At 41.1% G+C, this 24,798-nt stretch overlaps 1 protein-coding gene across 3 annotated transcripts in view; it reads right to left on the bottom strand.

Moving 5' to 3' along the window:
- DYM (dymeclin) overlaps nt 1-24,798 on the bottom strand; it is a 183,695-nt gene that overhangs the window by 153,780 nt on the left and 5,117 nt on the right. For all 3 annotated transcript variants that reach the window (XM_082074229.1, XM_082074231.1, XM_082074230.1), the window contains exons 2-6: nt 21,723-21,900; nt 11,875-11,927; nt 11,394-11,487; nt 10,621-10,754; nt 6,257-6,329 (exon numbers count right to left, since the gene is read on the bottom strand). In XM_082074229.1, the coding sequence (XP_081930355.1) occupies nt 6,257-6,329; nt 10,621-10,754; nt 11,394-11,487; nt 11,875-11,927; nt 21,723-21,862 (494 nt within the window). In that variant the 5' untranslated portion in view covers nt 21,863-21,900. The remainder of the gene's footprint in view (nt 1-6,256; nt 6,330-10,620; nt 10,755-11,393; nt 11,488-11,874; nt 11,928-21,722; nt 21,901-24,798) is intronic.

A 24,798-nucleotide genomic window follows, 5' to 3' on the forward strand; every position in this document is an offset into this window, starting at 1 on the left:
TGGTTTCAACCACCTCTCTAAGAGCAACTTGTGCCTGTGCAACCGGTACTTCAGTTTCCATTTCACTAAAACTTGCTATCTATCTATCTATCTATCTATCTATCTATCTATCTATTTATGATAACTTGAAGGATCCTCTGTTAAGAAACTTCTCTCCACTTGCCTATTTTTGCATTTCAGTCAAGTCATATTTGACTCCAGTAGAAGCAAGAGGAGCAGTTTGCAGGAGTCTGATGCTACCAGCAGCTTATGCATCTAAATTAGTAAGGGGAAGGTATCAGTGTAACGACTGTTTCTAAATGACGCCACTGCCCCCCACAGAACAAGAACTATGGTCCTGTTAAATCTCAGCTCCCCAGTGTCCTGGCACCTGTTTTTTCCATTTGAAACTGTGTGGACGACCTTCTATCGGTGTCATCTGCTGACAAGTTCAACAATGTCCCCATGTGTCACCATCCTGCTGCCGCTGGCTTCTCTCCAACACCAAGCACCGCTCAGAACCGCTTTCTGCACTCACCGCGTCGTTCGGCTTTGAACGAGCCTCTGAGAGACACAGCTCAGGATAAGGGACAGAGATGAAGCACAGAGATAATATCGAGTGTTTGAATAAGATGGATCGAGTTCCAAAGTCATTTCAATTTGAAATTGGGTCCTTCTTTTTGAAACATCCTGTGTATTGGAAAATCTCAGCTAGGAATGCCAACCACCGCTCTGAAGGTACGTGGCTGTTGTGAACGCTTTAACCACTCCATGAAATGCAGCTAATTACTCAATGAAACGCAGCTAATTACTCAATGAAACGCAGCTAATTCTGTACCTTAGCAAACAGGCTGATGGCTCGTAAATTATTTCACACCTTCAGAGCAAACAGGCTGAATGGTCAGAAACAAATCTCTGAATTTCACCTCACACCGCCACACCAAACCCCCTCCCCATTTAGATCTTATCCTGAACTTTCGCCCAGCCAGAGCCGTCTACTCCGAGTATTAAAAGGTTAAAAGGTAACTAATTTTTAATTTAGGAGAGCTGCCAAAAGGTCTGATTCATACCAAAAAACTCTCAAATCATACAGGAACCAGGTTTCATTTCCCCGCTTCCTGAGGACCCACCAGAAAGGTGAAAGAGGAGTCACCAGAGAGAACAGGATCGGTGTTGAAAACTGAAAAGCAAATAGAGTATCTGGTTATCAGTCTCAGGATACAACTCCGAGGGAACAGAATCTTTCCTCTTGGAATCGCTCCTAATTTTACACCCCCTGATGGCACCGTGGCAGCGCATGGTGCTCATTACGGCCGACTCCGAATGTTTGGGACATGTCCCAAAGGGACGCTCATAAAACACCAACGGGAGGCTCAGAGCATCCCTGACATTTCCTACCACGTCCCCTCCACACCAGGTATTCTTGACAGAGAAAGCGAGAAAACAACCAAAGATGAAAATACTCTATTTAAAGGATTAAAATGATGGTTGGATTCAAGCCCTTTTATTCCCAGGTTTGTTCCTAAACCAACTGAGATGACGTGGCTGTGGCCATTTTCACCTCACTGGCATAGAGCTCTTCCATTTAGAAACTACAAATATTACAAATAATCTAGAATGTGTTGCACAGATAATCTATATTCTTCCATATTTACCTTGCATATCAAGTCTTGTAAGTAACGTCCATTGAATCTCAGAGAAAGACCTTACTGTTCAAATACGAACACAAGAGAGGGCTAAAAACCATAACGGAGAAAGCGGATTATTAGGAGCTTGAATAGGAGAGAAAGCAGTTCTTAACCTCTTCACTGCTCCCAATTAGCAAGGAAAAGAAGTCTAAATATTTCTCATCTCATTCTACACGGCATCATTCCTACGCTGCAATGATTCTGTAGAGCTTTATAATGAATTTTATCGCCCTTAATCCTCCTACCTTAGACTTTTAAGCTCCTGGGAAACGTAGCGAGCACCCTTAAATGAGTCAAAACATTGCCACCATTTAAATTGGGATGTATTAATAACTAAGATAGCGATCAAAACCAATTTTAACTGTGGAAAATAATGGAACGTAATAGAAACATCCACTCACTTCTAGTGGCACCACAGGGCGCTACTTAACAGTGATGTAACTAGATCACAGTTTTTCATTTTTCCTCCATATGCATTTAGAGTTTTTAACGAAGTGAAAATGTCCTGATAACAACCAGATGTTCGGTTATGTGTACCAGCTCTGACCAAGCTGCTGAAAGAAACCTTTATAATTTAAAGCCTTGGGAGCTCTATCTTGCAACAAAATGTTTAGCAAGAGTTTTGACGTAAAAGTCCTACAATTAAATACTGAAGGTGCATCTTTTTGCTGACTATGCAGTTTTAAGCATTAATATACACTCTTGAGTGCTAACATTAACAAACCCAAAAGAAAAAGCAAAGTATCCGTAACATACCCAAGGGAGCCATAAATCAAACATTCACATACTGTAACACAAGTGTTGTAAGGGGCTGCTCACATCTAATTCCTGAAAAGCAATAATGCTGTAGTTTCTATAAAATTCCTTAAAATTAAATGTTAATATGTGAAACCTTTTTCCTTGGTGTTTCGTACAATGCGGCAGAGCCTGGTTTTCAAAAGGGTAAATCAAGATCTTTTCAATAACTCTCAGAGACAAAACCACGATGCTGCAGAGTCCCACGGTCCCCACTACAACCTGGTTTAGCTATGCACTGTGTAACAGCCTCTAAGCACATTTGCCTTCCACAATACAAACTAACTTTGAGAAATAGTTTCTTAAATTCATCATAGACGATTCTGAACACTCCTAAATATGCTTTGCTGTACATTTCAGCAGGTTTTCCCAAACAAAAGTCACCACATCTGGGTGGTTATTTCATTCAAGCACCTGAATGCCAATACAATCATTGGTCCCAACCAGCACAGGTTCATTTGACGAACTTATTTTCTTTCTACTACAAGGTTACCCACTTACTTGATCAAGAGAAGCCTGTTGTGGTGATATTTTTGGATTTCAATAAAACCTTTGACAGAGTCTCTCACAGTATTCTCCTGGACACCATGTCCAGCATACAGCAGGGTAAACACATAATCCATCTTAGGGCCAAGCACTCTTCAATGGCTTCATGAATGATTTGGAGACAGAACTTGCGGGACTGCTTAGTAAGTTCAGCGATGACACAAAATTGGGGGGAGCTGTCAAAATTCTGGAGGGCGGAGAGGCCCTGCAGACAGATCTGGACAAACTGGAGAACTGGGCCATCACCAACCGCATGAAGTTCAACAAGGGCAAGTGCCAGATTTTGCACCTGAGACAAAGTCTGTCTTGTCATGAGGTGACCCTGCCTCCCCTCTGGCTGCCATACTGAGCTCTGAGGTGGTCTTGGTGCCCCTGGGGCTGCCATTTTGAGTGCTGAGGTGATCTTGGTGGCCCTGGGGCCGCCATTTTGTGTGCTGAGGTGATCTTGGTGGCCCTGGGACCGCCATTTTGTGTGCTGAGGTGATCTCGGTGCCCCTGGGGCCGCCATTTTGTGTGCTGAGGTGATCTCGGTGCCTCTGGGGCCGCCATTTTGTGTGCTGAGGTGATCTTGGTGCCCCTGGGGCTGCCATTTTGTGTGCTGAGGTGATCTTGGTGGCCCTGGGGCCGCCATTTTGTGTGCTGAGGTGATCTTGGTGCCCCTGGGGCCGCCATTTTGTGTGCTGAGGTGATCTCGGTGCCCCTGAGGCCGCCATTTTGTGTGCTGAGGTGATCTCGGTGGCCCTGGGGCCGCCATTTTGTGTGCTGAGGTGATCTCGGTGGCCCCGGGGCCGCCATTTTGTGTGCTGAGGTGATCTCGGTGCCCCTGGGACCGCCATTTTGTGTGCTGAGGTGATCTCGGTGCCCCCGGGGCAGCCATTTTGTGTGCTGAGGTGATCTCGGTGCCCCTGGGGCCGCCATTTTGTGTGCTGAGGTGATCTTGGTGCCCCTGGGGCCGCCATTTTGTGTGCTGAGGTGATCTCGGTGGCCCTGGGGCCGCCATTTTGTGTGCTGAGGTGATCTTGGTGGCTCTGGGGCCGCCATTTTGTGTGCTGAGGTGATCTTGGTGGCCCTGGGACCGCCATTTTGTGTGCTGAGGTGATCTTGGTGGCCCTGGGACCGCCATTTTGTGTGCTGAGGTGATCTCGGTGCCCCTGGGGCCGCCATTTTGTGTGCTGAGGTGATCTCGGTGCCCCTGGGGCCGCCATTTTGTGTGCTGAGGTGATCTTGGTGCCCCTGGGGCTGCCATTTTGTGTGCTGAGGTGATCTTGGTGGCCCTGGGGCCGCCATTTTGTGTGCTGAGGTGATCTTGGTGCCCCTGGGGCCGCCATTTTGTGTGCTGAGGTGATCTCGGTGCCCCTGAGGCCGCCATTTTGTGTGCTGAGGTGATCTCGGTGGCCCTGGGGCCGCCATTTTGTGTGCTGAGGTGATCTCGGTGCCCCTGGGGCCGCCATTTTGTGTGCTGAGGTGATCTCGGTGGCCCTGGGGCCGCCATTTTGTGTGCTGAGGTGATCTCGGTGGCCCCGGGGCCGCCATTTTGTGTGCTGAGGTGATCTCGGTGGCCCTGGGGCCGCCATTTTGTGTGCTGAGGTGATCTCGGTGGCCCTGGGGCCGCCATTTTGTGTGCTGAGGTGATCTTGGTGGCCCTGGGGCCGCCATTTTGTGTGCTGAGGTGACCCTGCACCTGGGACACAGCAACCCTGGCTGTACATACAGACTGGGGGATGAAATGCTGGAGAGCAGCTCTGTGGAGATGAATTTGTGGGTTTTGGTCAACGACAAGTTGAAGATGAGCCAACAGTGTCCCTGGCAGCCAAGAGGGACCCGTGTCCCGGTGCATCCAGCACAGCACGGCCAGCCAGGCAGGGAGGGGAAACATTTATAGTGTAACTCTGATCAGAGAGAGGGAAGTGAAAGGTAAACTTGCAACTAAAATAATCCTGATCAATCTCCTGAAAAAAATTAATACTGCATTAAGCACAAATATCTCAGCCTTATAACATCTTTATGAAGAACAACATTGGATTGGGTATTAGAAAAAGCAAGTTTTTCCACATCTCCTTTCCCCTCACCTATTTAATGATATGGGGATAAAATAATGAATTAAGCCATCGCTTTGTTAAACATGTTCCACCAATAAGCCAGAAAATAATACACACAAAACCCAAAAACCTTCCACATCCAGCTGTTAGGAAAAGCATGTTTTTTGCATAACTGAACACTAAAGATTACAGAGAGGATTTATAATCTTTTTATAAGCTGTATTATATAAGTGTTTTCAACAGCTACTTCCATGCCCAGCGACCACATTGACACAGAAAGAGATGCTGACAAGTTCAGCTGCTGAAAAGGGTTAAGAACCATCACGACTGCAAAACTTCTTTCTGCCAGTAAAACAGAAGAAAAGATACTGGACTCCACAAAGACATTGGGACTTCCAAGAAAGAAAAATCAAAGCCTGTAGGATTTAGGAACTTGCCCGTATATCGTGGTCCTTTCACCTCTTTGTATTTCCTCTAATCCGCTCCAAACAAAAAGTGTAGCTGCGCCAGGAAGTCCTGACAAGCTTTGCTGAACGACGCTCTAAATCATCTCACTAATTAATGACACGCTACCTACCCAAACCCTGGTGTAGCGTTGACAGAGACATATTTAATGAGAGCAATGTTTCAAAAGCTATTGCAACTTTGTCAGTTTTCCAAGCAAAAGAACAACCCAAAGGAGAAAAACTAAATCAGCAACAGAGCAACACACTAAATAGATAACGTGAAGCTCTTTCGGAGCTGTGATGTTTTAATGAAGGCACTACATTTTAGGCATAGATTACAATTTAATACAAAGGATACTGCTAATGCTTGGGTTAAGTTTATGTCGGGGGAAAAGAACTTAAAACTTATCAGGAGAGGTGTGGAAAAACATTTCTGTTTCCCAAGAGCAAAGCAAGTTCTCCTTCATATCATACTGAAGGATGTTACAGGACACAGATCCGTAGAATCAGTGTCTCAAATACAGCAAAAACATGAAAAAAAACATGCAAACAGTTCTGCAGGTATAGAGAAACATTCCACTTATTCATTTCCCTTCTTTTTCAGATGTGAATTTGCTAGTATTCCAGAAATAAGTCTTAATTAAGTCACAGGATTCAAACCCAAGTATTTCAATATTATAACCCCATCACTCCGAGTTTTCTGGTCTTGCAAATGCTCAGTTTATACAAGGAAGCTGGAAAAAAAACAACCAACCAAACTTACAGGAGGGGAATTTCAACAATGAGCTGGATGAGGCAACACAGCAACTCTTCTATGAGGTCTTCACACTCTGTTCCTGGAAAGAAACATACCAAAGGTTTTCTGGATTTCCAAATAACAAAAGCAAGCACAGATTTGAACACATCGATCCAGACGATCGATATTTTAAACACTAGAAGAGTAATTTTACTTGGTTTAGAAAAAGAAAGGACTTGGGATTATCACCAGAGCAAATGGTGATGCTAAACCTTTATATATATATATAAGAATAACTAATAACAATAGGATAAATTCAATGAGATGTTGATATTCTAGGAAATATGATAATGTTAAACACATCAAGCTTTATTTTGCTACTTCCCTAACGTGATATTAAATGGTGTCAGTACTATCAGTTGAATTGATGTGACTTCTCACTGCTCCACAGTTCAAGTCTACCCTCAAAATTCTATATAGTTCTCCACCCCTTTTTTTAATCCCAAATTAAGAATAAGCAGCTACAGATATAAAACAGTTCAATTTGTCTAACGTACAATGAACAATATTCTAAACTGTGATCTGTCAAATACATGCAGCCTACTGTACATATCACTGCAGCTCTTCAGCAATTCAATCTATATATTATTTTTGCCTGAATGCAACTTGATTCATGTAAGAGGTTTTACACATGACAAGGAAGAATTCATGAATTTCCAAAGTGCAGAAATTATTCTACAAAATGCTAAAAAATTGATTTAAAAACAACTCTTCTTAAAGCCAGGATTCAATTTGAAGAAGCACACCAGAGGGAATATGCACAAGAAAGCCAAATTACTTCTTTCCACCATCGGTTTATTAAAAACACATTAAAAATTGTCACCTAGTGAACTGCAAGTTCTAAAGGAAATAGGTTTTATTTTATCACGGAAACATGGTTTCCTTTATATAGAATCCCCCATGAGGAACACAACGTAGCTCCTGTTAGTAAAAATACTCCTGTTTGGAGTATTTAACCTTCGAAATCACCACCGATAATGAAGCCCAGATAATCCAAAGCAACTTGAATGTGACCATTTCCTCAAGTTTTTTGAATCTAGAAAAAGCTTATAGAGCAAAACTGCTGTTAGTTCCCCAAAGGTAATGAACTGTTTCTCTGGACAATTGAGGAAACTGAGGACGAAAGAGGAAAAAGGATGGGAAATAAAGTAAAATGCATTTTAAGGATATTGTTTCTTCCACTATGCTATATACACAACTCATTTGAAGCGAGAATAATACTATTTGACTATGAAAAAGGGCTTTCCCTTCACACTATACTCAAAATAAAGTGAGAAAATATTGGCTTAGCACAACCACGTAGAATGGAAGATGTTGGGCTTTCCTGCTCTGTTCTCAAAGCAGTTTTTCTTTTCTTAAAACAAGCTTAATTGCTGTAATCAATGTCATTCAGCTCCGATAATTAATGTATCCTCTTCCCCATTGGGGCACATGCATTCTTGTTTAATTCTCCTCTTGCCAAGACAATGAGGCGGCCGCGTGCCAAATCTATAACGTGAGAGGGAGCCGTAAACACGGAACGTGATGGATTTTCATCAACAATGCCTCTTTCAATAGCAGGATAAACACAATACTCCTTCACCTTCATAGAACACATTCTTGGATCAAACATACGTGTAAAGCCTCAGGGAAAATAATAAAGGGTGAATCTGGCCAGATTAGACTTAGAGAGAGGAATCGTAGGTGCATCTTCTACATTCTATCACTGCAAACACAAAGACTTTTAAAAAATAAATGAAATAATTATTAATATTTCCTCACAAAACAGTATTTAAAGCCCCCGCCATCCCATTCATTACACAACCAGACTTAAAGCTTCTTCAGGTTTTGCGGTTTTACTCTGAGGACTCCCAAAAATTCCCGATTTTCACTGAAGAGTGTTAATAATGAGTCCATAAACTAATTGCCATCCTTGTTTCCTTTCTATGACAGCTGAATACTCATTAAATCATTTAAAGGCTGCAGTAAACACATTTATTCCCCCTCTATGTCCTCTTATTTGCTATAATACACCAAATAAATTCCTCAGCAGCCTTGCAATAAAATCTTGTCTATAGAGAATTAATTAATTTTCCTATTACAGGTCAGGGAACAGGTTCAATAAGTTGATTATTTGACTTAGACTCCTCTAAATCATCATTCAGTTCTGAATTCCGAATTCACAGGTAAAGACTGTGCAGAAATTATGGGATAAAAACCAGTGGAAGCCCCATTTTAAAGTGAAGAACATGTGTTAACAAGACTAAGTCCGGCCTCAAACCAGCAACTGCTGAGTCCAGTTTAGAATTTACCAATATCATGAATTTTGAGCTGAATCTTAAAGCATGAGGTTTAAATTTTCATAAGGATTTTCCTACAATAACTACTCACCAGCCATTAAGAAAATAAGCCAAGAGTACTTCAAAATTCACACGCTGCATTAAAGCTTTTATCTTATCCGCATAATTTAATTACACTAATATGAGAATGTGTTGAATAAGGCTTGTTTTATCATGCTCACAATTGACAAACAGTAAAATTACATCAAGCTGTAACAAATGAAAAGACTGTAAGGACAACTAAGGACTTCAAGTTTTTAAAAGGATGCTCAAAGATAGTGTGAAGTACGTACAACTTTAGTAAAAGTAGTAATAAATTTGTCTGAACTTCACAACAAGTTTGTCTGAACTTCACAACAAGCTCTAGTTTCTAAATAATAGTAATAAAAAAACCCCAAAGCTACATTTGACTTCATTATGAAAATACAAACAAAAAGAGCATTTAATTCTGGTCTGCTCACTTGAATAAACCCTACCACAACAGCATTTTATTACACTCCGTTAATAATCCTTTACCTTTCCTATAGCTACGTTTAAACCTATAGGAAGGGATTCACCATCTAACCATACTCCAGGTATATTTTAAAAAATAGGATGTGAACCATCTCCACATCCAATCAAGTGCTACGAGACATGGTATAAATGTGGATATACCACAGCGACAAGAATCACTTTCCGTATCAAGCCGCAAGGAACTCCCAGTGTAATAAAGATCGCAGGGGTTCAAGAAAAAACATCTCAGCTTTTCCATCTATTCTACTGTGCTACATTGCACCATTTTTTAACCAAGAATAAACATTAAAAACGTTTGAAACCAAGAATAAACCCAAGGCTGAACTCCTCTGAGTCACAGTAGGCGTCAAGGAGTTCAAACTAAATTTTCATGACCAATTTTGCTGGGCTGATTGTTGAGGGAAATCCACAATCAGACACTTTTGGTCATTCTACCTTCTTGCCAGACCGATTTGGGCTTTTTGCAACTACAGACTCCACAGTATCTTTATAACAAAGGAAATCGAGGCTCCTGTGCCAGCTTGATCCATCATATTCAAGAGCATCTCGACACGGTGCTACACGAAGATTTGTAGCAGCGTCAGGACTTTGGTTTTGCTGTAATCGAACTGATTTTGAACATATTCACATTATTCACGCTCAAAAAAGGAGCAGATAGCAGAAAAAGAAGAGCTAGATTATTTGAGCATCCCTGTCATCCTTCATCTTGTGTAACACGTGCTCTGTTTCCTGGAGATGCACTTATTTTTTTAATATTATGCCTAAATTCTATGACTTTCACTGCACTCTTGTATAAACTACTGCGCACTAATTAAATTTTAGCCGTTGTCTTTTCAATGGATCAGTTCTAACCACAGTAAGGTTACCGTTATCACCTTTCAAACTGTATTAAAATGATCAAAGCTAAGGTAGATCTACAGCACCACTCCTGAACAACTGTTTCAAAACAAATGGCAAATTAAGTTTGGAAATAAACAACCTTGTTAAATTGAATATAAAACTTTAAAGAAAGAAATAAAGCTATTTAAACACTACTCTAGAAGAGGTCTGTTTTGCACTAAGAACCCATAACACATAAAGAGCTTGTTGAAAAATGTTTAATTTTAGCAGAAGATGGCAGTCAATGTTATTAAAAGATCTCAACACATTTTGAAGGTGTTCTCTTTCACTTGTATGATAAATACATCAAATTAGTTTAGATACAAGGGAAGTCGGTCAGTCTGATTATTGACTACACACGGTGTCCCGAAAAGTCAACTTGTTGTATGGAATGTCATTGGTATTTTATTTCTAGTTGAAAAGCAAAGTTTGGGATTCTTAGTCTAAACAAAACATCGAAAAATAGAATCATTCTGGTCGGAAAAGACCCTGAAGATCATCAAATCCAACCATTAACCCAGCACTGCCAAGTCCACCTCTAAACCATGTCCCTAAGCGCCATATCTAAAAACAGCAGAACTTTTTAGGAATAGTTTCTTGTGGGATATTTGTTTCACCTACCATACGAGCCTGGCGCTTTCTCTTCATAAGTAAAATGAAGTTGCAGCTCCTCTTCTGACATTCGACTGATGAAGACTTTGAGCAAACAGCAAATGATGAAGAGCGCGTTGTGAGCTTGCCAAATAAAGAGGTGACTGGAAGAAAAGCAGCAGAAACAAACAGGAATTAGTCACGTTTGACCTGCAAACATGCACCGAAAACCACAAGAAGCAAAAAGGTTGAGGGGAATCCTGAGAGAAAGGGGCATTCAAAAGCAAACTCTTCCTTTTTGAAGCTCCCAATCGGAGCTGTGACTGTGGGGGAACAACTACAGAATATTTCCCGCCAAAACTACGCAGCGCTGCACACGCAACCTCCTGTTCTTTCCTACGGCTGTCGCACGATATTATTTCAAAGGAAAGTCTTTACACAGAAGTTCGTGTTCAAATCCAGTCCAGTTTTAAGAAAATATTGGTTCATACAATTAGATTTAGCTAAAAAGATCAGGTGATTTTTAAACAGCTCTAAACCAGTAGTAACCAGGAGTTACACCACTTGTATGCTAAACGTGTTTATGTAACACATAAGATGAACACAAATGTGGCTTTTTCCCCAGCAATATATTTACCTATTAGACTTAACCTTCTGTGCTTGGAAAAGTACTACATACTCATTCCATTTCAACCAAGGATTTAAGAAAATTCTAAGTTTTGGTCCGTGCGTTAATTAAAAGTGAAAAACTCGAGAGTGAGCAGCAAAAAGAACATTTAAAAGCTTTTTTGCCGGGTACTTACTTCTGACATTCTGCTGAGATTTTTAACTCTTTGGTTCTAGAAAGAAAGACTTTAATCAACGAGCCAAGGTTTCCTGTTCGAGGATTCTTCTCAACTAGATGAGGAAAAATAAGAGATGATTACATAGTTGACACTATTTAGTTCAAATATGATATAGAATGAAACAAAATTTCAACATCTTAAATATTTCTACATAATCTGGTTTTCTGGACAGCTGTTGCTTTTCTTTCAAGATTCTCCAGGACACGCTTTACTACTCCATAAGAGTTTTCTCCTAAATTTCACATACCTTAAATGTGGAGCTCATGCTCCTTCCTTTCCAAGACTTCTCTACAGCACAATAGGCAGAAAACTGGGCAGGTTTTCACAACCAGCTTTTCCCTTCTTGAAAGATCATTGATCAAATGTATATTTTCTCCCTTTGGCCCTCTGATAAATTCTTCCCCCTTATTGATCAGCTTAATTTGCGACAATTTCTCACCTAAAGACTTGCAGACTGAGATGGTGGCTTCTTCCAACAGCTTCAAGTCAGCACTAAGGGAGGGAGGAAAGAAAAATGGTGACATGAGCAATTGGGTTTCTGTGCTTAAGTGAAAAATCATCACAATATTTCTATGAAACACTTCATTTCACCAGTTCGTTATCTGTTTTACATAGATGGGTTGAGGTGAGAAGGAACCTCTGGAGATCATCTTGTCTCCCACAACCACATCCAGGTGGCTTTTCAATATCTCCGAGGACAAAGACTCCACAGCCAGCGAAGAGCTACTATATGAAATAACATCTTTTTAAGAAGCATCAATTAAAGAATCTTCAACTTGACATTTAACCTCAAGCTGAGCACCACTTTCCTTTAACTAATGTTATTATATTAACGCAACGATCACATCAGATACACCAATTTCTTCCTATCTTCATTAATTGCCTGTTGGTATCTAGTCTGAATCTCCCCTTTTATAGTTCAAAACCATCACCCCTTGTCCTGTTGCTCAAGTTATTGGAGAAGATTGTACCATCTCTATACAGACTGAATTATTAATAATATTAATAACAGTAGTCATGCTGAAATTCCCCAAATTAAGTCAAAAAAACCCCAACACAAACCAAAAACCAACACACACGCAAAAAACACCCAAATAGCTCAATGCTTGCAGATATGACACAGTATGTAATACAGGCTGAACAATTTCAGAGCTCATGCAGCTACATCCTTACAATTAAAGGGATGGAAATCACCATCCTCAGAATAAATAGGAAAGTAGCAATGTAATGAAACCCAAATAGTAACTCAGCCTATAAAATCAGTGGTCTGGCCTCCGTTCAAGCACTCGTCTCCTATAAAAATATTGCAAAACATAATACTGCCATCATTAGACTGTCAAAGTCGCCATTGCTTCCTAAGCATTAAATTTGCCGATGAGTAACCTGATTTATATCAAAACAGAGATGAAACACCTCAACCCCGTCTTGGCAACTACCTGTAGGTCTGCAACGGAACTTCTAAAGAAGAGTCCTCCTTTTTCTGTTTTTCAAATTTAAATTGTAAGCCAGTTGACAGCACAGTTGCATCAAGCTGAGATTAACCCTGGTGATATTTGGGAAGCCCCTAAACCGGCTCCACTGTCGGAAAGCCACGGGGATTTGAGCTCTTGGAAGCCGAGTTTAAGCAATGAGGATGAGAAGAGGAGGTAAAGATATTGGTAGAAACAGCAGCAAAAAGAGTCATTCCAAAACTTTTTAATAGGAAATGTTGCAAGACAGAGACGCCAAAACTTAAATTTTAAGATGCCTGCAAGTTTTCCTGTGTATCAGATTAATTTAGTGTGTAGAGACAGCTCAATATCCTAGGACAACTTCAGATTACGGAGATTGGCTTTTTGCTATATCAAATATCAGCATTTTCCTCCCTTCTAAATCGCTTTGAAACATCAGTTTCGGAAAGAACAAACTTACCCTTCCATATATACTTTAAAAGCATTAAACCCAGTCTCAAAGGCGGTCTCTTGTTTCAGTGCTGAAGACATGCGGAGTAATTCAAAACAAATGGTATAAAGCAACTACAGACAACACAATTTCTTAGGTCTATGCGAAACAAGGACTTTTGCACTCAAAAGAAGCTTTTCTTCCCTTTAAGTCATTAAAAAACACACCAAGTCCCCAAATAAATTCCACAGACTTGCCTAATTCCTACAAATTGCCAGGATCAAAACAAGCCCTTCAGATCTTCAGTAAAGCTTTTAACATTGGAGTCGTTCTTTTTCCTACTAAAACAAAGTTCAATGCTTAAAAAATAAATACAAGCCGCTCACCCTCATTCCTACAAGAACTGAATTTTGCCATCCTGAAGACAACAACATCTGTAAAATTTCAGTTGACACCATAGAAACACTTAGAGAGGAGGAGATGCAGCAGGACACTACCACAACAAATAAATAAGTCTGAAAATCGTGGGTTTATATTCAAGATAAGTAATATTAGAGCTACATTCTCATGGATGGTTTCATAGACAGAGTATAGTGAGGAGGTACAAAAAATAGCCCAATTTGGCTTTACCAAGGGGAAGTCATGCTTGAGCAACCTCATAGCCTTTTAGGAGAATGTACCAAGGTGGATGGATGGTGGCAGAGCGGTGGATGTGCTCTACCTTGACTTCAGTAAAGCCTTTGCCACAGTCTCCCACAGCATCCTCACAGCTCAGCTGAGGAGGTGTGGGCTGGACAATAGAGTAGTGAGGTGGGTTGCAAACTGGCTTAAGGAGAGAAGCCAGAGAGCGGTAGTCAATGGTGAGGAGCCTAGTTGGAGGCCAGTATCTAGTGCAGGGCCTCAGGGGGCAGTACTGGGGCCAGTATTATTCAATATATTCATTAACGATTTAGACGAGGGAATAGACTGACTGTCAGCAAGTTTGCTGGTGACACCAAGCTGGGAGGAGTGGCTGACACGCCAGAGGCTGTGCTGCCATCAGAGACCTGGACAGGCTGGAGAGCTGGGCGGGGAATAACCTGATGAAATGTAACAAGGGCAAGTGTAGAGTCCTGCATCTGGGCAGGAACAACCCCAGGTTCCAGTATAGGCTGGGAAATTACATATTAGAGAGCAGTGTAGGGGAAAGGGACCTGGGGGTCCTGGGGCCAGCAGGGTGACCATGAGCCAGCACTGGGCCCTTGTGGCCAGGAAGCCAATGGGACCTGGGGTGTATTACAAGGGGGGTGGTCAGTAGATCGAGAGAGGTTCTCCTGCCCCTCTACTCTGCCCTGGTGAGACCCCATCTGGAATATTGTGTCCAGTTCTGGGCCCCTCAGTTCCAGCAGGACAGGGAACTGCTGGAGGGGGTCCAGCGTAGGGCAACAAAGATGATTAAGGGAGTGGAGCATCTCCCTTATGAAGAAAGGCTGAGGGAGCTGGGGCTCTTTAGTTTGGAGGAGAGGAGACTAAGGGGGGACCTTATTAATGTTTATAAATATATAAAGGGTGAGTGCCATGAGGATGGAGCCAGGCTCTTCTCGGTGGCAAACAATGATAGGACAAGGGGTAATGGGATCAAGCTGGAACACAAGAGGTTCCACCTATATTTGAGAAAAAATTTCTTCTCAGTGAGGGTGGCAGAGCCTGGCCCAGGCTGCCCAGGGGGGTTGTGGAGTCTCCTTCTCTGCAGACATTCCAACCCACCTGGACATGTTCCTGTGCGACCTCACCTGGGTGTTCCTGCTCCAGCAGGGGGATTGCACTGGATGAGCTTTTGAGGTCCCTTCCAATCCCAAACATACTGTGATACTGTGATATTTCCAGGCACCTGGAGCAAAGCTTAGCAGTGGATTTCTTAATATGGGCGGGAAAAAAAGGGAGAGAAAGGGGAAAAAGTTGCCTATTTTTTTGGTGAAGACAGAAGATACATTATATTAACACTTAAGCAGAAAATGCCAGGGCCAAGATTCATAATGTGGCACAAACGAAATGCTACAACCAGCTGCGGTGTTGCCTTTGCTCTCCGATCCCTGCAGAGATGACATTTGGTTAATGAATTAATAGAATAATGGCAACTTAACACTAAAACCTCCATTTTTCATTAATTACTGTCATATAATGATCACAGTGACCTGGGTGAGTTCGCACAGAACCATATGTTTCACCTGGTACTACCTGAACTAAATTATTTGGGTTTGGGCAAATAATATACATATATATATATATATATATATAAAATATATAGTATAATATCCCAATTATATTTACCACCTCTACAATTTTCTGAGGAGTGAGTAAAAGATACAACCTGGTGTTGGGATTCAAACGGGGTGTGAGCAGTGGGGGAAATGCTCAAGCTTCAAAGAAAAATACATTTAACCACATAGCAAGAAATTATTCTATTTGCCTTTTTCTATAGAGGGTAGGCCCACAGACCTCAGCAAAACTGTAATTAATAGTGAAATTAATTCTACCAGCGTAGACTTCTTTAAAGCAAATGAATTCAGCTTGGTTTATATTAAAGGCATCGAAACATGAGAGGTTTTGCAGTGATTAATGTCTTGCAACGTCTCAACAAGACAAGCAGTCAGAATATTTGGCGTATAAATTGTCACTACAAAGCCATCTCTAGGCAGGAAATATCTGCATCACATAGGAAGTGCTGGGAAGGAGAGAGAAGAAATCAAAATGAAGTTTAAACTTGCAAGCTCCAAAACTATCCCTTTGATATCAGCTGTCAAAATTACCCTTTTATATTTCACAAGGAAGAGTGAAAATTATGAGTTATGATATGTAAAGGCATTGATTATTGACCAGGTAGAACATAATACAGAAACAATATTTAGTTAATATAAATTCTGGCATATATGGTAGAAACCTATTACTTCCAAAGAGAAGAAAAAATTATTAAAAAGAAAAACCAGTGGAGTTATTTTACAGTGGCTGAAATAAATTCAGTTGCTTTACTTTAAATTGACAAACAATCAGACTTCAACAAAACCATAATTAATAAAAGATGGTAAAAGAAAGGAGTCATCTTTGAAAAACATGGTTTTATCCCCTGCAGAGGGATCTGGAGAGACTGGAACAATGGGCCCATTGCAATGGGCTGAAGTTCAACAAGGCCAAGTGGCGGGTGCTGCCCTTTGGCCACAACAACCCCCTGCAGCGCTCCAGGCTGGGCACAGAGTGGCTGGAGAGCAGCCAGGCAGAAAGGGACCTGGGGGGACTCATGGACAGGAAGCTCAACAGGAGCCACCAGTGTGCCCAGGTGGCCAAGAAGGCCAATGGGATCCTGTCCTGGATCCAAACCAGCGTGGGCAGCAGGACAAGGGCAGTGATCCTTCCCCTGTGCTCTGCATTGGGGAGGCCACCCCTGGAGTATTGTGTTCAGTGCTGGGCCCCTCAGCTCAGGAAAGAGATTGAAGTGCTGGAGCGGGGCCAGAGAAGAGCAACAAGACTGGGGAAGGGACTGGAACACAAGCCTTATGGGGAGAGGCTGAGGGAGCTGGGCTTGTTTAGTCTGGAGAAGAGGAGGCTTAGAGCTGAGCTCAGCACTCTCTAGAACTACCTGAAGGGCAGTTCTAGCCAGGGGGGGATTGGGCTCTTCTCCCAATAGGACAAGGGGCCATGGGCTTCAACTCTGCCAGGGGAAATTGAGGCTGGAGATGAGAAAGCAATTCTGTGCAGAGAGAGTGGTCAGGATTGGAATGGCTGCCCAGGGAGGTGCTGGACTCACCGGCCCTGGAGGTTTTTCAACTGAGATTGGCCATGGCACTTAGTGCCATGATCTAGTCAATGGACTGGAGTTGGACCAAGGCTTGGACTGGATGATCCCTGAGGTCTTTTCCAACCCAGTCGATTCTGTGATTCTGTGTGTGATTCTGTGAAAATATCTCAACGTGGCAATAGAAAGTATTCTGTATATAAAATGACATTATAAGCATTTTTATTATAATAAGGGCAGACACCATGGTATAAGACCCAAATGTAGTAGACAGAAAACCAGCAGCTTTCCAGATGGTTTTTTCCTCTAAGTAAAGGTTTTTTGCTTGCCATCGACTACAAAACAGAAGAATCGGCCCATTCAATAAATTCACACTGTGGGAATGTTGACTTTAATGGACTAGGCAGAGGAAAGATGTCAAAAGAATCCAAAGCCGTGTCTAATTTATTGTACCAATTTCCAAATCTACCATATTAAAGCAACATAAAAGTCGCTCGGTTTTATGTCTTTCCATTAAAGGCTCCTGCGCACTATTCTGGAAGCAGCCGCTCATTAAAAACTCCGGGAAAGGAACAAAGTGGAACAGTCAATATTAAGCACATGATTTGCAGCAAGTTCTGGTTTAGTTAAGTCCGGTTTAAGTTTGACTAGGTTTTATATGATTTTAACTCTGCTCCAGTGAGTCCGTTCTGTGCAAAAAATAAGGATATGTGAAGGAAAATTTAAAATAATTAAAATATATATATATATAGAAAGGAATTTTACCTACTTGCCACCCATAACCTGCTTTACAGAAGAGGAGATTATAACACAATTTTTACAGTGCAAAGCATGAGGCAACCTAAACTAAACTGCTAGTAGCCTTTGATTTTACTGTCATTTATGTGTATATTACTCATCTCCTACTCCTAAATCATTTAAGTGGCTTTACTTGCCAAATATTCCAGACTTGCTGTGGCTGTAACTATTGCTCATGGTCACGGGCAGTGAACAGGGATTCACCGACAGCTCATTTCTGATAATTGAAGGTTGATTCATAATCAGGATTTACGAATGCACAGACCAGAATGACCCCCAGTTCATATTCACTCTTAATACTCGCTTAACTAGGAAGAAAATCCACATGATGAGAGGAAGAACAGCAAAGCATAAGGAAAAGAAGACAGACAGCAGCGCCGTTATCAGATATGGTATCATGCCCTCATTTTTCTCAGAGTAGAAAACCAGTAAATTCACCAGCTCTCAAGTCCACGAGCTTTTGGTTTTGGGGATTAAAAGACTATTGTTCCTTGGAAGATCCAACTGGGTTTGGCAGCCTGAAAGATCTTCCTTTGGCAGCTGCAATCTGGACGACCTTCTAGAAAGCAAAGCACAACTTGCATATTCCTCATCAGACAGAAAGTACACACAGAAGAGTGTTCAAAAACCCACAAACTTATAGAAACAGATTCAAATTTCCCTTAAATATATTGAGAGTAGCCTCTGTCTTCCTTGCAGCTACTGGTTTCTTCATGACAACGAGGTGAATGTGTGACTCAAAGTGAACCCAATCCCACCACGTCTCAGGTGTTGCTGGTTTTTGTTGTCTTATTTATTGTTAGTTGGCTTTCCTATGACCATATATTCTCCTACTACCTTCTCTTTGCATGTTTTTCTCCTCTTTCCCTATAGCACTGTCATATATAGGACAGAAGTACATCTGAAGCAGCATCCAGAGAATATGACCCCTTTCCAGATGGGGATTGTATCAGTCCCATCTTTGCAAAAATTCAAGGAAGTAAAAAAATATTATTTGAGAAAAAACCTAAATTGCGTCTTGTTGACCAGGTGAAAACCGGCTCCTTTCCACAAGAGCCAAAAAAAGGCATCTTCCTCCTGTCTAAACGCGCTCAAGCCTCATTAAAACAGAGTTAACTTGATACTTTGCGAGGTTTTAATCTCAGAGATGAGCATTGACCTCTATTGTTCTGTTCGTGCAGGCAAGGTTATCTGATTTACACAACGGCATCCAACATCATTTGTCAAATGCTTCTCTCAGGTAGGTGTAACTTAATGGGAAATTTCTGTTTCCTTCCAATTATTAAGCTGCACAAAAGATGCCTCTAAAAAGATCTTTCTACCAGCAAAGAGCACCATCTGGTGTTCAGCTAATTAAACTTGCAACTGGCTTCTGGATCAGTTTGGTTGTTTTTTTAATTATGTTTCTTGTTTGTGTATTTTTTCCTTTGATTATGTTTGGTTTTTTCTAAGAGAACTTACTCTGCACTGGATCGGACTCCATGAAATAAGCATAAAAAAGCTGCAAACTATGAAACACTCCTTTATTTTGGCAGTAGAGGAAGAAGCAGTAGAAGAACTGAAGAAAATTGATGGGGGTTGACATGTAACTATTTCCCCCCCCAAAAAAAACCAAATCAACATGGTATTATATGACTTGATAGAATATTGTCCAACTTGTTAGTCACATGTAGGCTGTAAACAATTCTTGTATCTTCAGGGATCTCAGAGAAAACACAACTGTTCCTTACCCGCTGCTAATTATGCACCACCCTTGACGAACTTTATAACCCACCCCAACACTGTATCTTCTTGTTACCCTGGATACTCTCTCCATGCAGGAGTCAAAATCCTTCCTCCTCACTCTTTACAAAAATCAAGTCTAGTAAATGCCTCCCAGTTGTTTACTGGAACCATTTTCCCTCCCAGTTGCCTGAACATTCACTTAGTCCCAGTAGTAGGAAACATCTGCCTAATCTGGTCCTAATTGTTAGGAAAATAAATGCCATTTTTTGCCTTTCAGAAGGTACTGCGCACAAGACACAGCACAGAGTGAAGTTACGTAAGACGTAAACTATACCTCACTAGAAACCACCTTGCCTTCAGTAAAGCCTTTGCCACAGTCTCCCACAGCATCCTCACAGCTCAGCTGAGGAGGTGTGGGCTGGACAATAGAGTAGTGAGGTGGGTTGCAAACTGGCTTAAGGAGAGAAGACAGAGAGTAGTAGTCAATGGTGCGGAGTCTAGTTGGAGGCCAGTATCTAGCGCAGTGCCTCAGGGGGCAGTACTGGGGCCAATATTATTCAATATATTCATCAACAATTTAGACGAGGGAATAGAGTGACTGTCAGCAAGTTTGCTGGTGACACCAAGCTGGGAGGAGTGGCTGACACGCCAGAGGCTGTGCTGCCATCAGAGACCTGGACAGGCTGGAGAGTTGGGCGGGGAATAACCTGATGAAATGTAACAAGGGCAAGTGTAGAGTCTTGAATCTGGGCAGGAACAACCCCAGGTTCCAGTAGAGGTTGGGAAATTACATATTAGAGAGCAGTGTAGGGGAAAGGGACCTGGGGGTCCTGGTGGACAGCAGGGTGACCATGAGCCAGCACTGGGCCCTTGTGGCCAGGAAGGCCAATGGCATCCTGGGGTGGATTAGAAGGGGGTGGTTAGCAGATCGAGAGAGGTCCTCCTGCCCCTCTACTCCACCCTGGTGAGACCACATCTGGAATATTGTGTCCAGTTCTGGGCCCCTCAGTTCCAGCAGGACAGGGAACTGCTGGAGAGGGTCCAGCGTAGGGCAACCAAGATGATTAAGGGAGTGGAGCATCTCCCTTATGAAGAAAGGCTGAGGGAGCTGGGTCTCTTTAGTTTGGAGAAAAGGAGACTGAGGGGTGACCTTATTAATGTTTATAAATATATGAAGGGTGAGTGCCATGAGGATGGAGCCAGGCTCTTCTCGGTGGCAAACAATGATAGGACAAGGGATAATGGGATCAAGCTGGAACACAAGAGGTTCCACTTAAATTTGAGAAGAAACTTGTTCCTGGTGAGGGTGGCAGAGCCTGGCCCAGGCTGCCCAGGGGGGTTGTGGAGTCTCCTTCTCTGCAGACATTCAAAACCCAAATTTTAGCAGTAAGGCATTGTGGCCTATTTAAACCTGTTACACAAGGGGTTAGATGGCGTCTGTTACTACCCTTTGTGAAAAAGCCAGATCCTTTGCAAGGAAATACCGATGATAATAATAAAATAGTCAAATGAGACGTTCACCTGGCAGAAGATTATCAGGTCACATTATAAACTGTAAAAAACAGTTTAAGTGATAATTAGAAGTATTAGGTAATACCAGACTGTTAAGACTGATAATCAATAGATAGGCCAATGAATTTAGCAATGGACAAGGATTCATTTTCTGTGGGTCCTCCCCAAAATATTAATTCTGTTTATATCTACACCACTTGCTGGAGTGAAGAGACACACGGAACTTGAATTTTAGATCTTCAGAAAATATTTTTGTGGATACATGCCAAGCTTCTTTGTAAAACGTAAAAGACAGGTGGGGTAAAGCCATCCAAAGAAACTCAACAGGTAACCTACAGTTAAATTATGGAAGATGTACTGTAAGTCAAGAGGAAATATTATGTTAGTCTTGAGCAACTCCAGCAGCTTTCCCAAAGAAACAACAGAACATGAAAAAAGGAACCCACAGGAATGGAAGAGCCTCCAAAATTAGAAACAACGGTCCATTTTACACACGCATTTATTCCTCTGCTACCTACAACAGCATTAACAAAACCACTCCTTTGCTTTCAGACTTAGAAATACACAAGCAAGGTTTAGTTTTTCAACAAGAACCCTCTTACCTGTTTGTTGGAGTGGTAAAGCTGAAAGACAGCAGCTGATTCCAGAATGGGTCATTCTCAGAGATGGGCTCTGCTCCTGCTAATTTCTTTAAGTACTCATTTTCTGGAAGCTCACTGATGCTGCTGCTATTTGCTCCCATCTTCCTGATTTGGCAAATTCTTTTCTAAATGTTCATTTCTTCAAGGAAAAAAAAAGAAAAAGAGACACATTTAAAGTCTTTTGTACAAATAAGGAATATACAGATCCTAAATTAGCAATCCGTATCAGAACACAGTATCATAGTTGTATCGACATCAAGGCTGCTACCAGTGGGGAAAACTACAAAGAAATCACAATTTAAGCAGAGACATCATGTTGACAAGCTATTAAAAATTTTTGTTCCAAGTGGATATGTGTAGATAGAAAATTATTTCTATTGTCAAGAAAGGGAGTCCGTCATGGAAGAAACTGCTGCGTGTTATCAATGATCTGCACCTTGAAACCTCTTGTCTTCAAGGAGGGAAAAGCTAAAAAATATATACATCAAAAAACTGCTTTTTGAAGCAATGCCACAGAAGCTGGTAGAGATATTGTCCAAAACCTTTTTTCATTACCGGCTGTGTTGTCCTTGACCTGTGCGAGAATGATGAGGTTTCAATTCTCCATGCTGCTCGTCAGCACTTCTCACCTTTATAAACAATTTAATTAAAGAAAAAAACACCATGATGCTATTAACTATGCACCAGGGATGCTCCTAAGCATCTTCTATCTTTCCAGGACACCAGCTTCAATAATCTTCCATCTTTTGAGAAGAAAGAACTGTGACTAATAGCTTTGAAAGCTTATATTTATACATAAAAGAAATAAGAGCAGGAACAGCTATACTAGAAGATGTAAGATACTACTTGGTAACAACTCTTCCCCTTGGTCTTCATAAAGGTATAGGATCTGTTTCAAGAATCACTCCAGTACTGATTAAGACTCATCAGCATTGCAGAAGCAGTTGCTTCCAGAAAATATCATTCTAGTAGCAGTAAGCACAAGACTTAGACTACACTACCTTTGAAATCAAGTCGACAAATACTAAAGCTCGAGATTAAACAGAAGAATCAATCAAAATAATCAAATTGTTCGACAAATACTTGTAAACTACTTAGTAGGTACATGGACTTCGCAAGCTTTGCCTTCTAATCATTTGTGCGCCAACTTCACTTCGAGCATTCAAATAAACATATTTTTTTTCCCCTCTGTTATACCCCAGGTTTTTTCTTTCCTCTCCTAAAACATTCTATTCGCTATACTCCTCTAAAGTAAAAATCTCCCAAAGTTCTACTGATACTTACTAGAGATGACCACACTTAAAACCAACATTCAACGGGTATAACAAAGCTAACTCCTTCCATCATTAATTAGATTATCTCAAAACTTGCTGGTTTTGTGTTATGCAATGATTTGATGGTGCAGCCTGAGCACCTTCAGCTCCTACAACCTCAAGTGCCATAAGCCCAGCATTAAATCTGAAAAACATTTCAGGTGGCAAAGGAAACAATTATTTTCTTCAGAGTTCATTAATATCCTTTAGGAAAAATGTCTAAAAATAATTTAAACATTAAAAAAAAATAATATTTAATTTTCAAGCACTTTAGCAACAGTAACAAATTATCCCAAATGCTTTAACTTCAATGGTTACATGTTATCCACGATCTCCAATACACTTACAAGACATATACTATTCTCCAGTCACCACCCCAAAGCATTTTGAAACATATTTTTAAATAGCAGACGTGTTTCTTTTCAAAACAGCTGCTATTAGCTCAAAAACTCTCTCAGATCAAACATGACTTAAATTTGCAAATTGCTTTTGATTAAGAAGCATCATCACTGTGTCTCTAACACTGGTCGGGGCAGTAGAGGTTCAAATTTTTATATGATATAACAGGTTGGTCAGTATTTGGAACACACCACTATATTTTAATTGTTTTTTTTTTCATTTTAAATCGTTACCCATGACTTTCCCTAGACTTGACTTCCACGACAGCCCCCACTGCAGCTCCATGGAATCTCAGTCACTTTGGAGCAGAAGGTTCAATAGATTCTCTTTCCTCACGTGCTGAAGTGGGAGAGCCACAAGAAACACCAAATAAGAACAAATCGCTTCTCATTTCCGAAAAAATCAGTCCCAACCCCAGCAGTAAATTACTGAAATACACTAATTGCTAGCACATCTTTTAGTTTAACACTATTATTACCTCTACCAACAATTATAAGTAAGCTGGGAGCAACCCTACATAATCACAGTGTCCCACTCTGTTAAACCCAACATCTGTTTAGTCCTGAACTTGGCTCGGGACGCAGCAGCAGCCGCTCCAGAGCAACCACCGAGGAGTTTGTTCTGCACATCAGGACTCGTTCCGATCTCAAAGGCCGAGAGGTAGATATATATCCCAAGTTTACTGTCCCTTTCAAAAGATTCTAATATTAATTATTAACAATGTTGACAAGAATGTAATTTTTTCTCTTCAGTTTAAAAGTAATTAAGCAACATACATGTTGTGTCTGAGCTCCCAAATGTAACTCGAGGTACAACATGTACACTGTTCAAACTTGTCATGCTCTCTAAACCTTCTATTTCAATCATTTTAGACAAGAAATTATAGTTCCATTAAGTATGAAATCTCCTACTAGTCTCAACTTAATTGATATTATACTAATTCATTCGGTATAACCAGCTCCCCCTTCCAAAACCATCCTTGTCATGATGGTCTGGTTGAATCTGCGTTATCTGAATAATATATATAATATATATATATATAATTATTTTTTTAATTATTCTCTAAGCTAGGCCTTTAACACAACCATATGAAAACAAAATTAAGAAGTGATGCTATTTGAAAACCTATATTTGAAAGCCTAACAAAATTTCATTTCCATATATAAAACCACTTTGGTTACCTTTATAGTGTTAGGAACTAAAACAAACGCACGTTGTTTTCCTTTCAAGGAAAGCAGCTGATATCGCTGTAAAAATTAGAATATATAAGAGGTAATTCTGCTTCTTCAAGTATTAACACAGCTGCTGCACTGAGGTTTTTGGCT

The sequence above is a fragment of the Streptopelia decaocto genome (assembly GCF_964273445.1).
Source record: "Streptopelia decaocto genome assembly, chromosome: Z".
Classification (NCBI taxonomy): Eukaryota; Metazoa; Chordata; class Aves; order Columbiformes; family Columbidae; genus Streptopelia; species Streptopelia decaocto.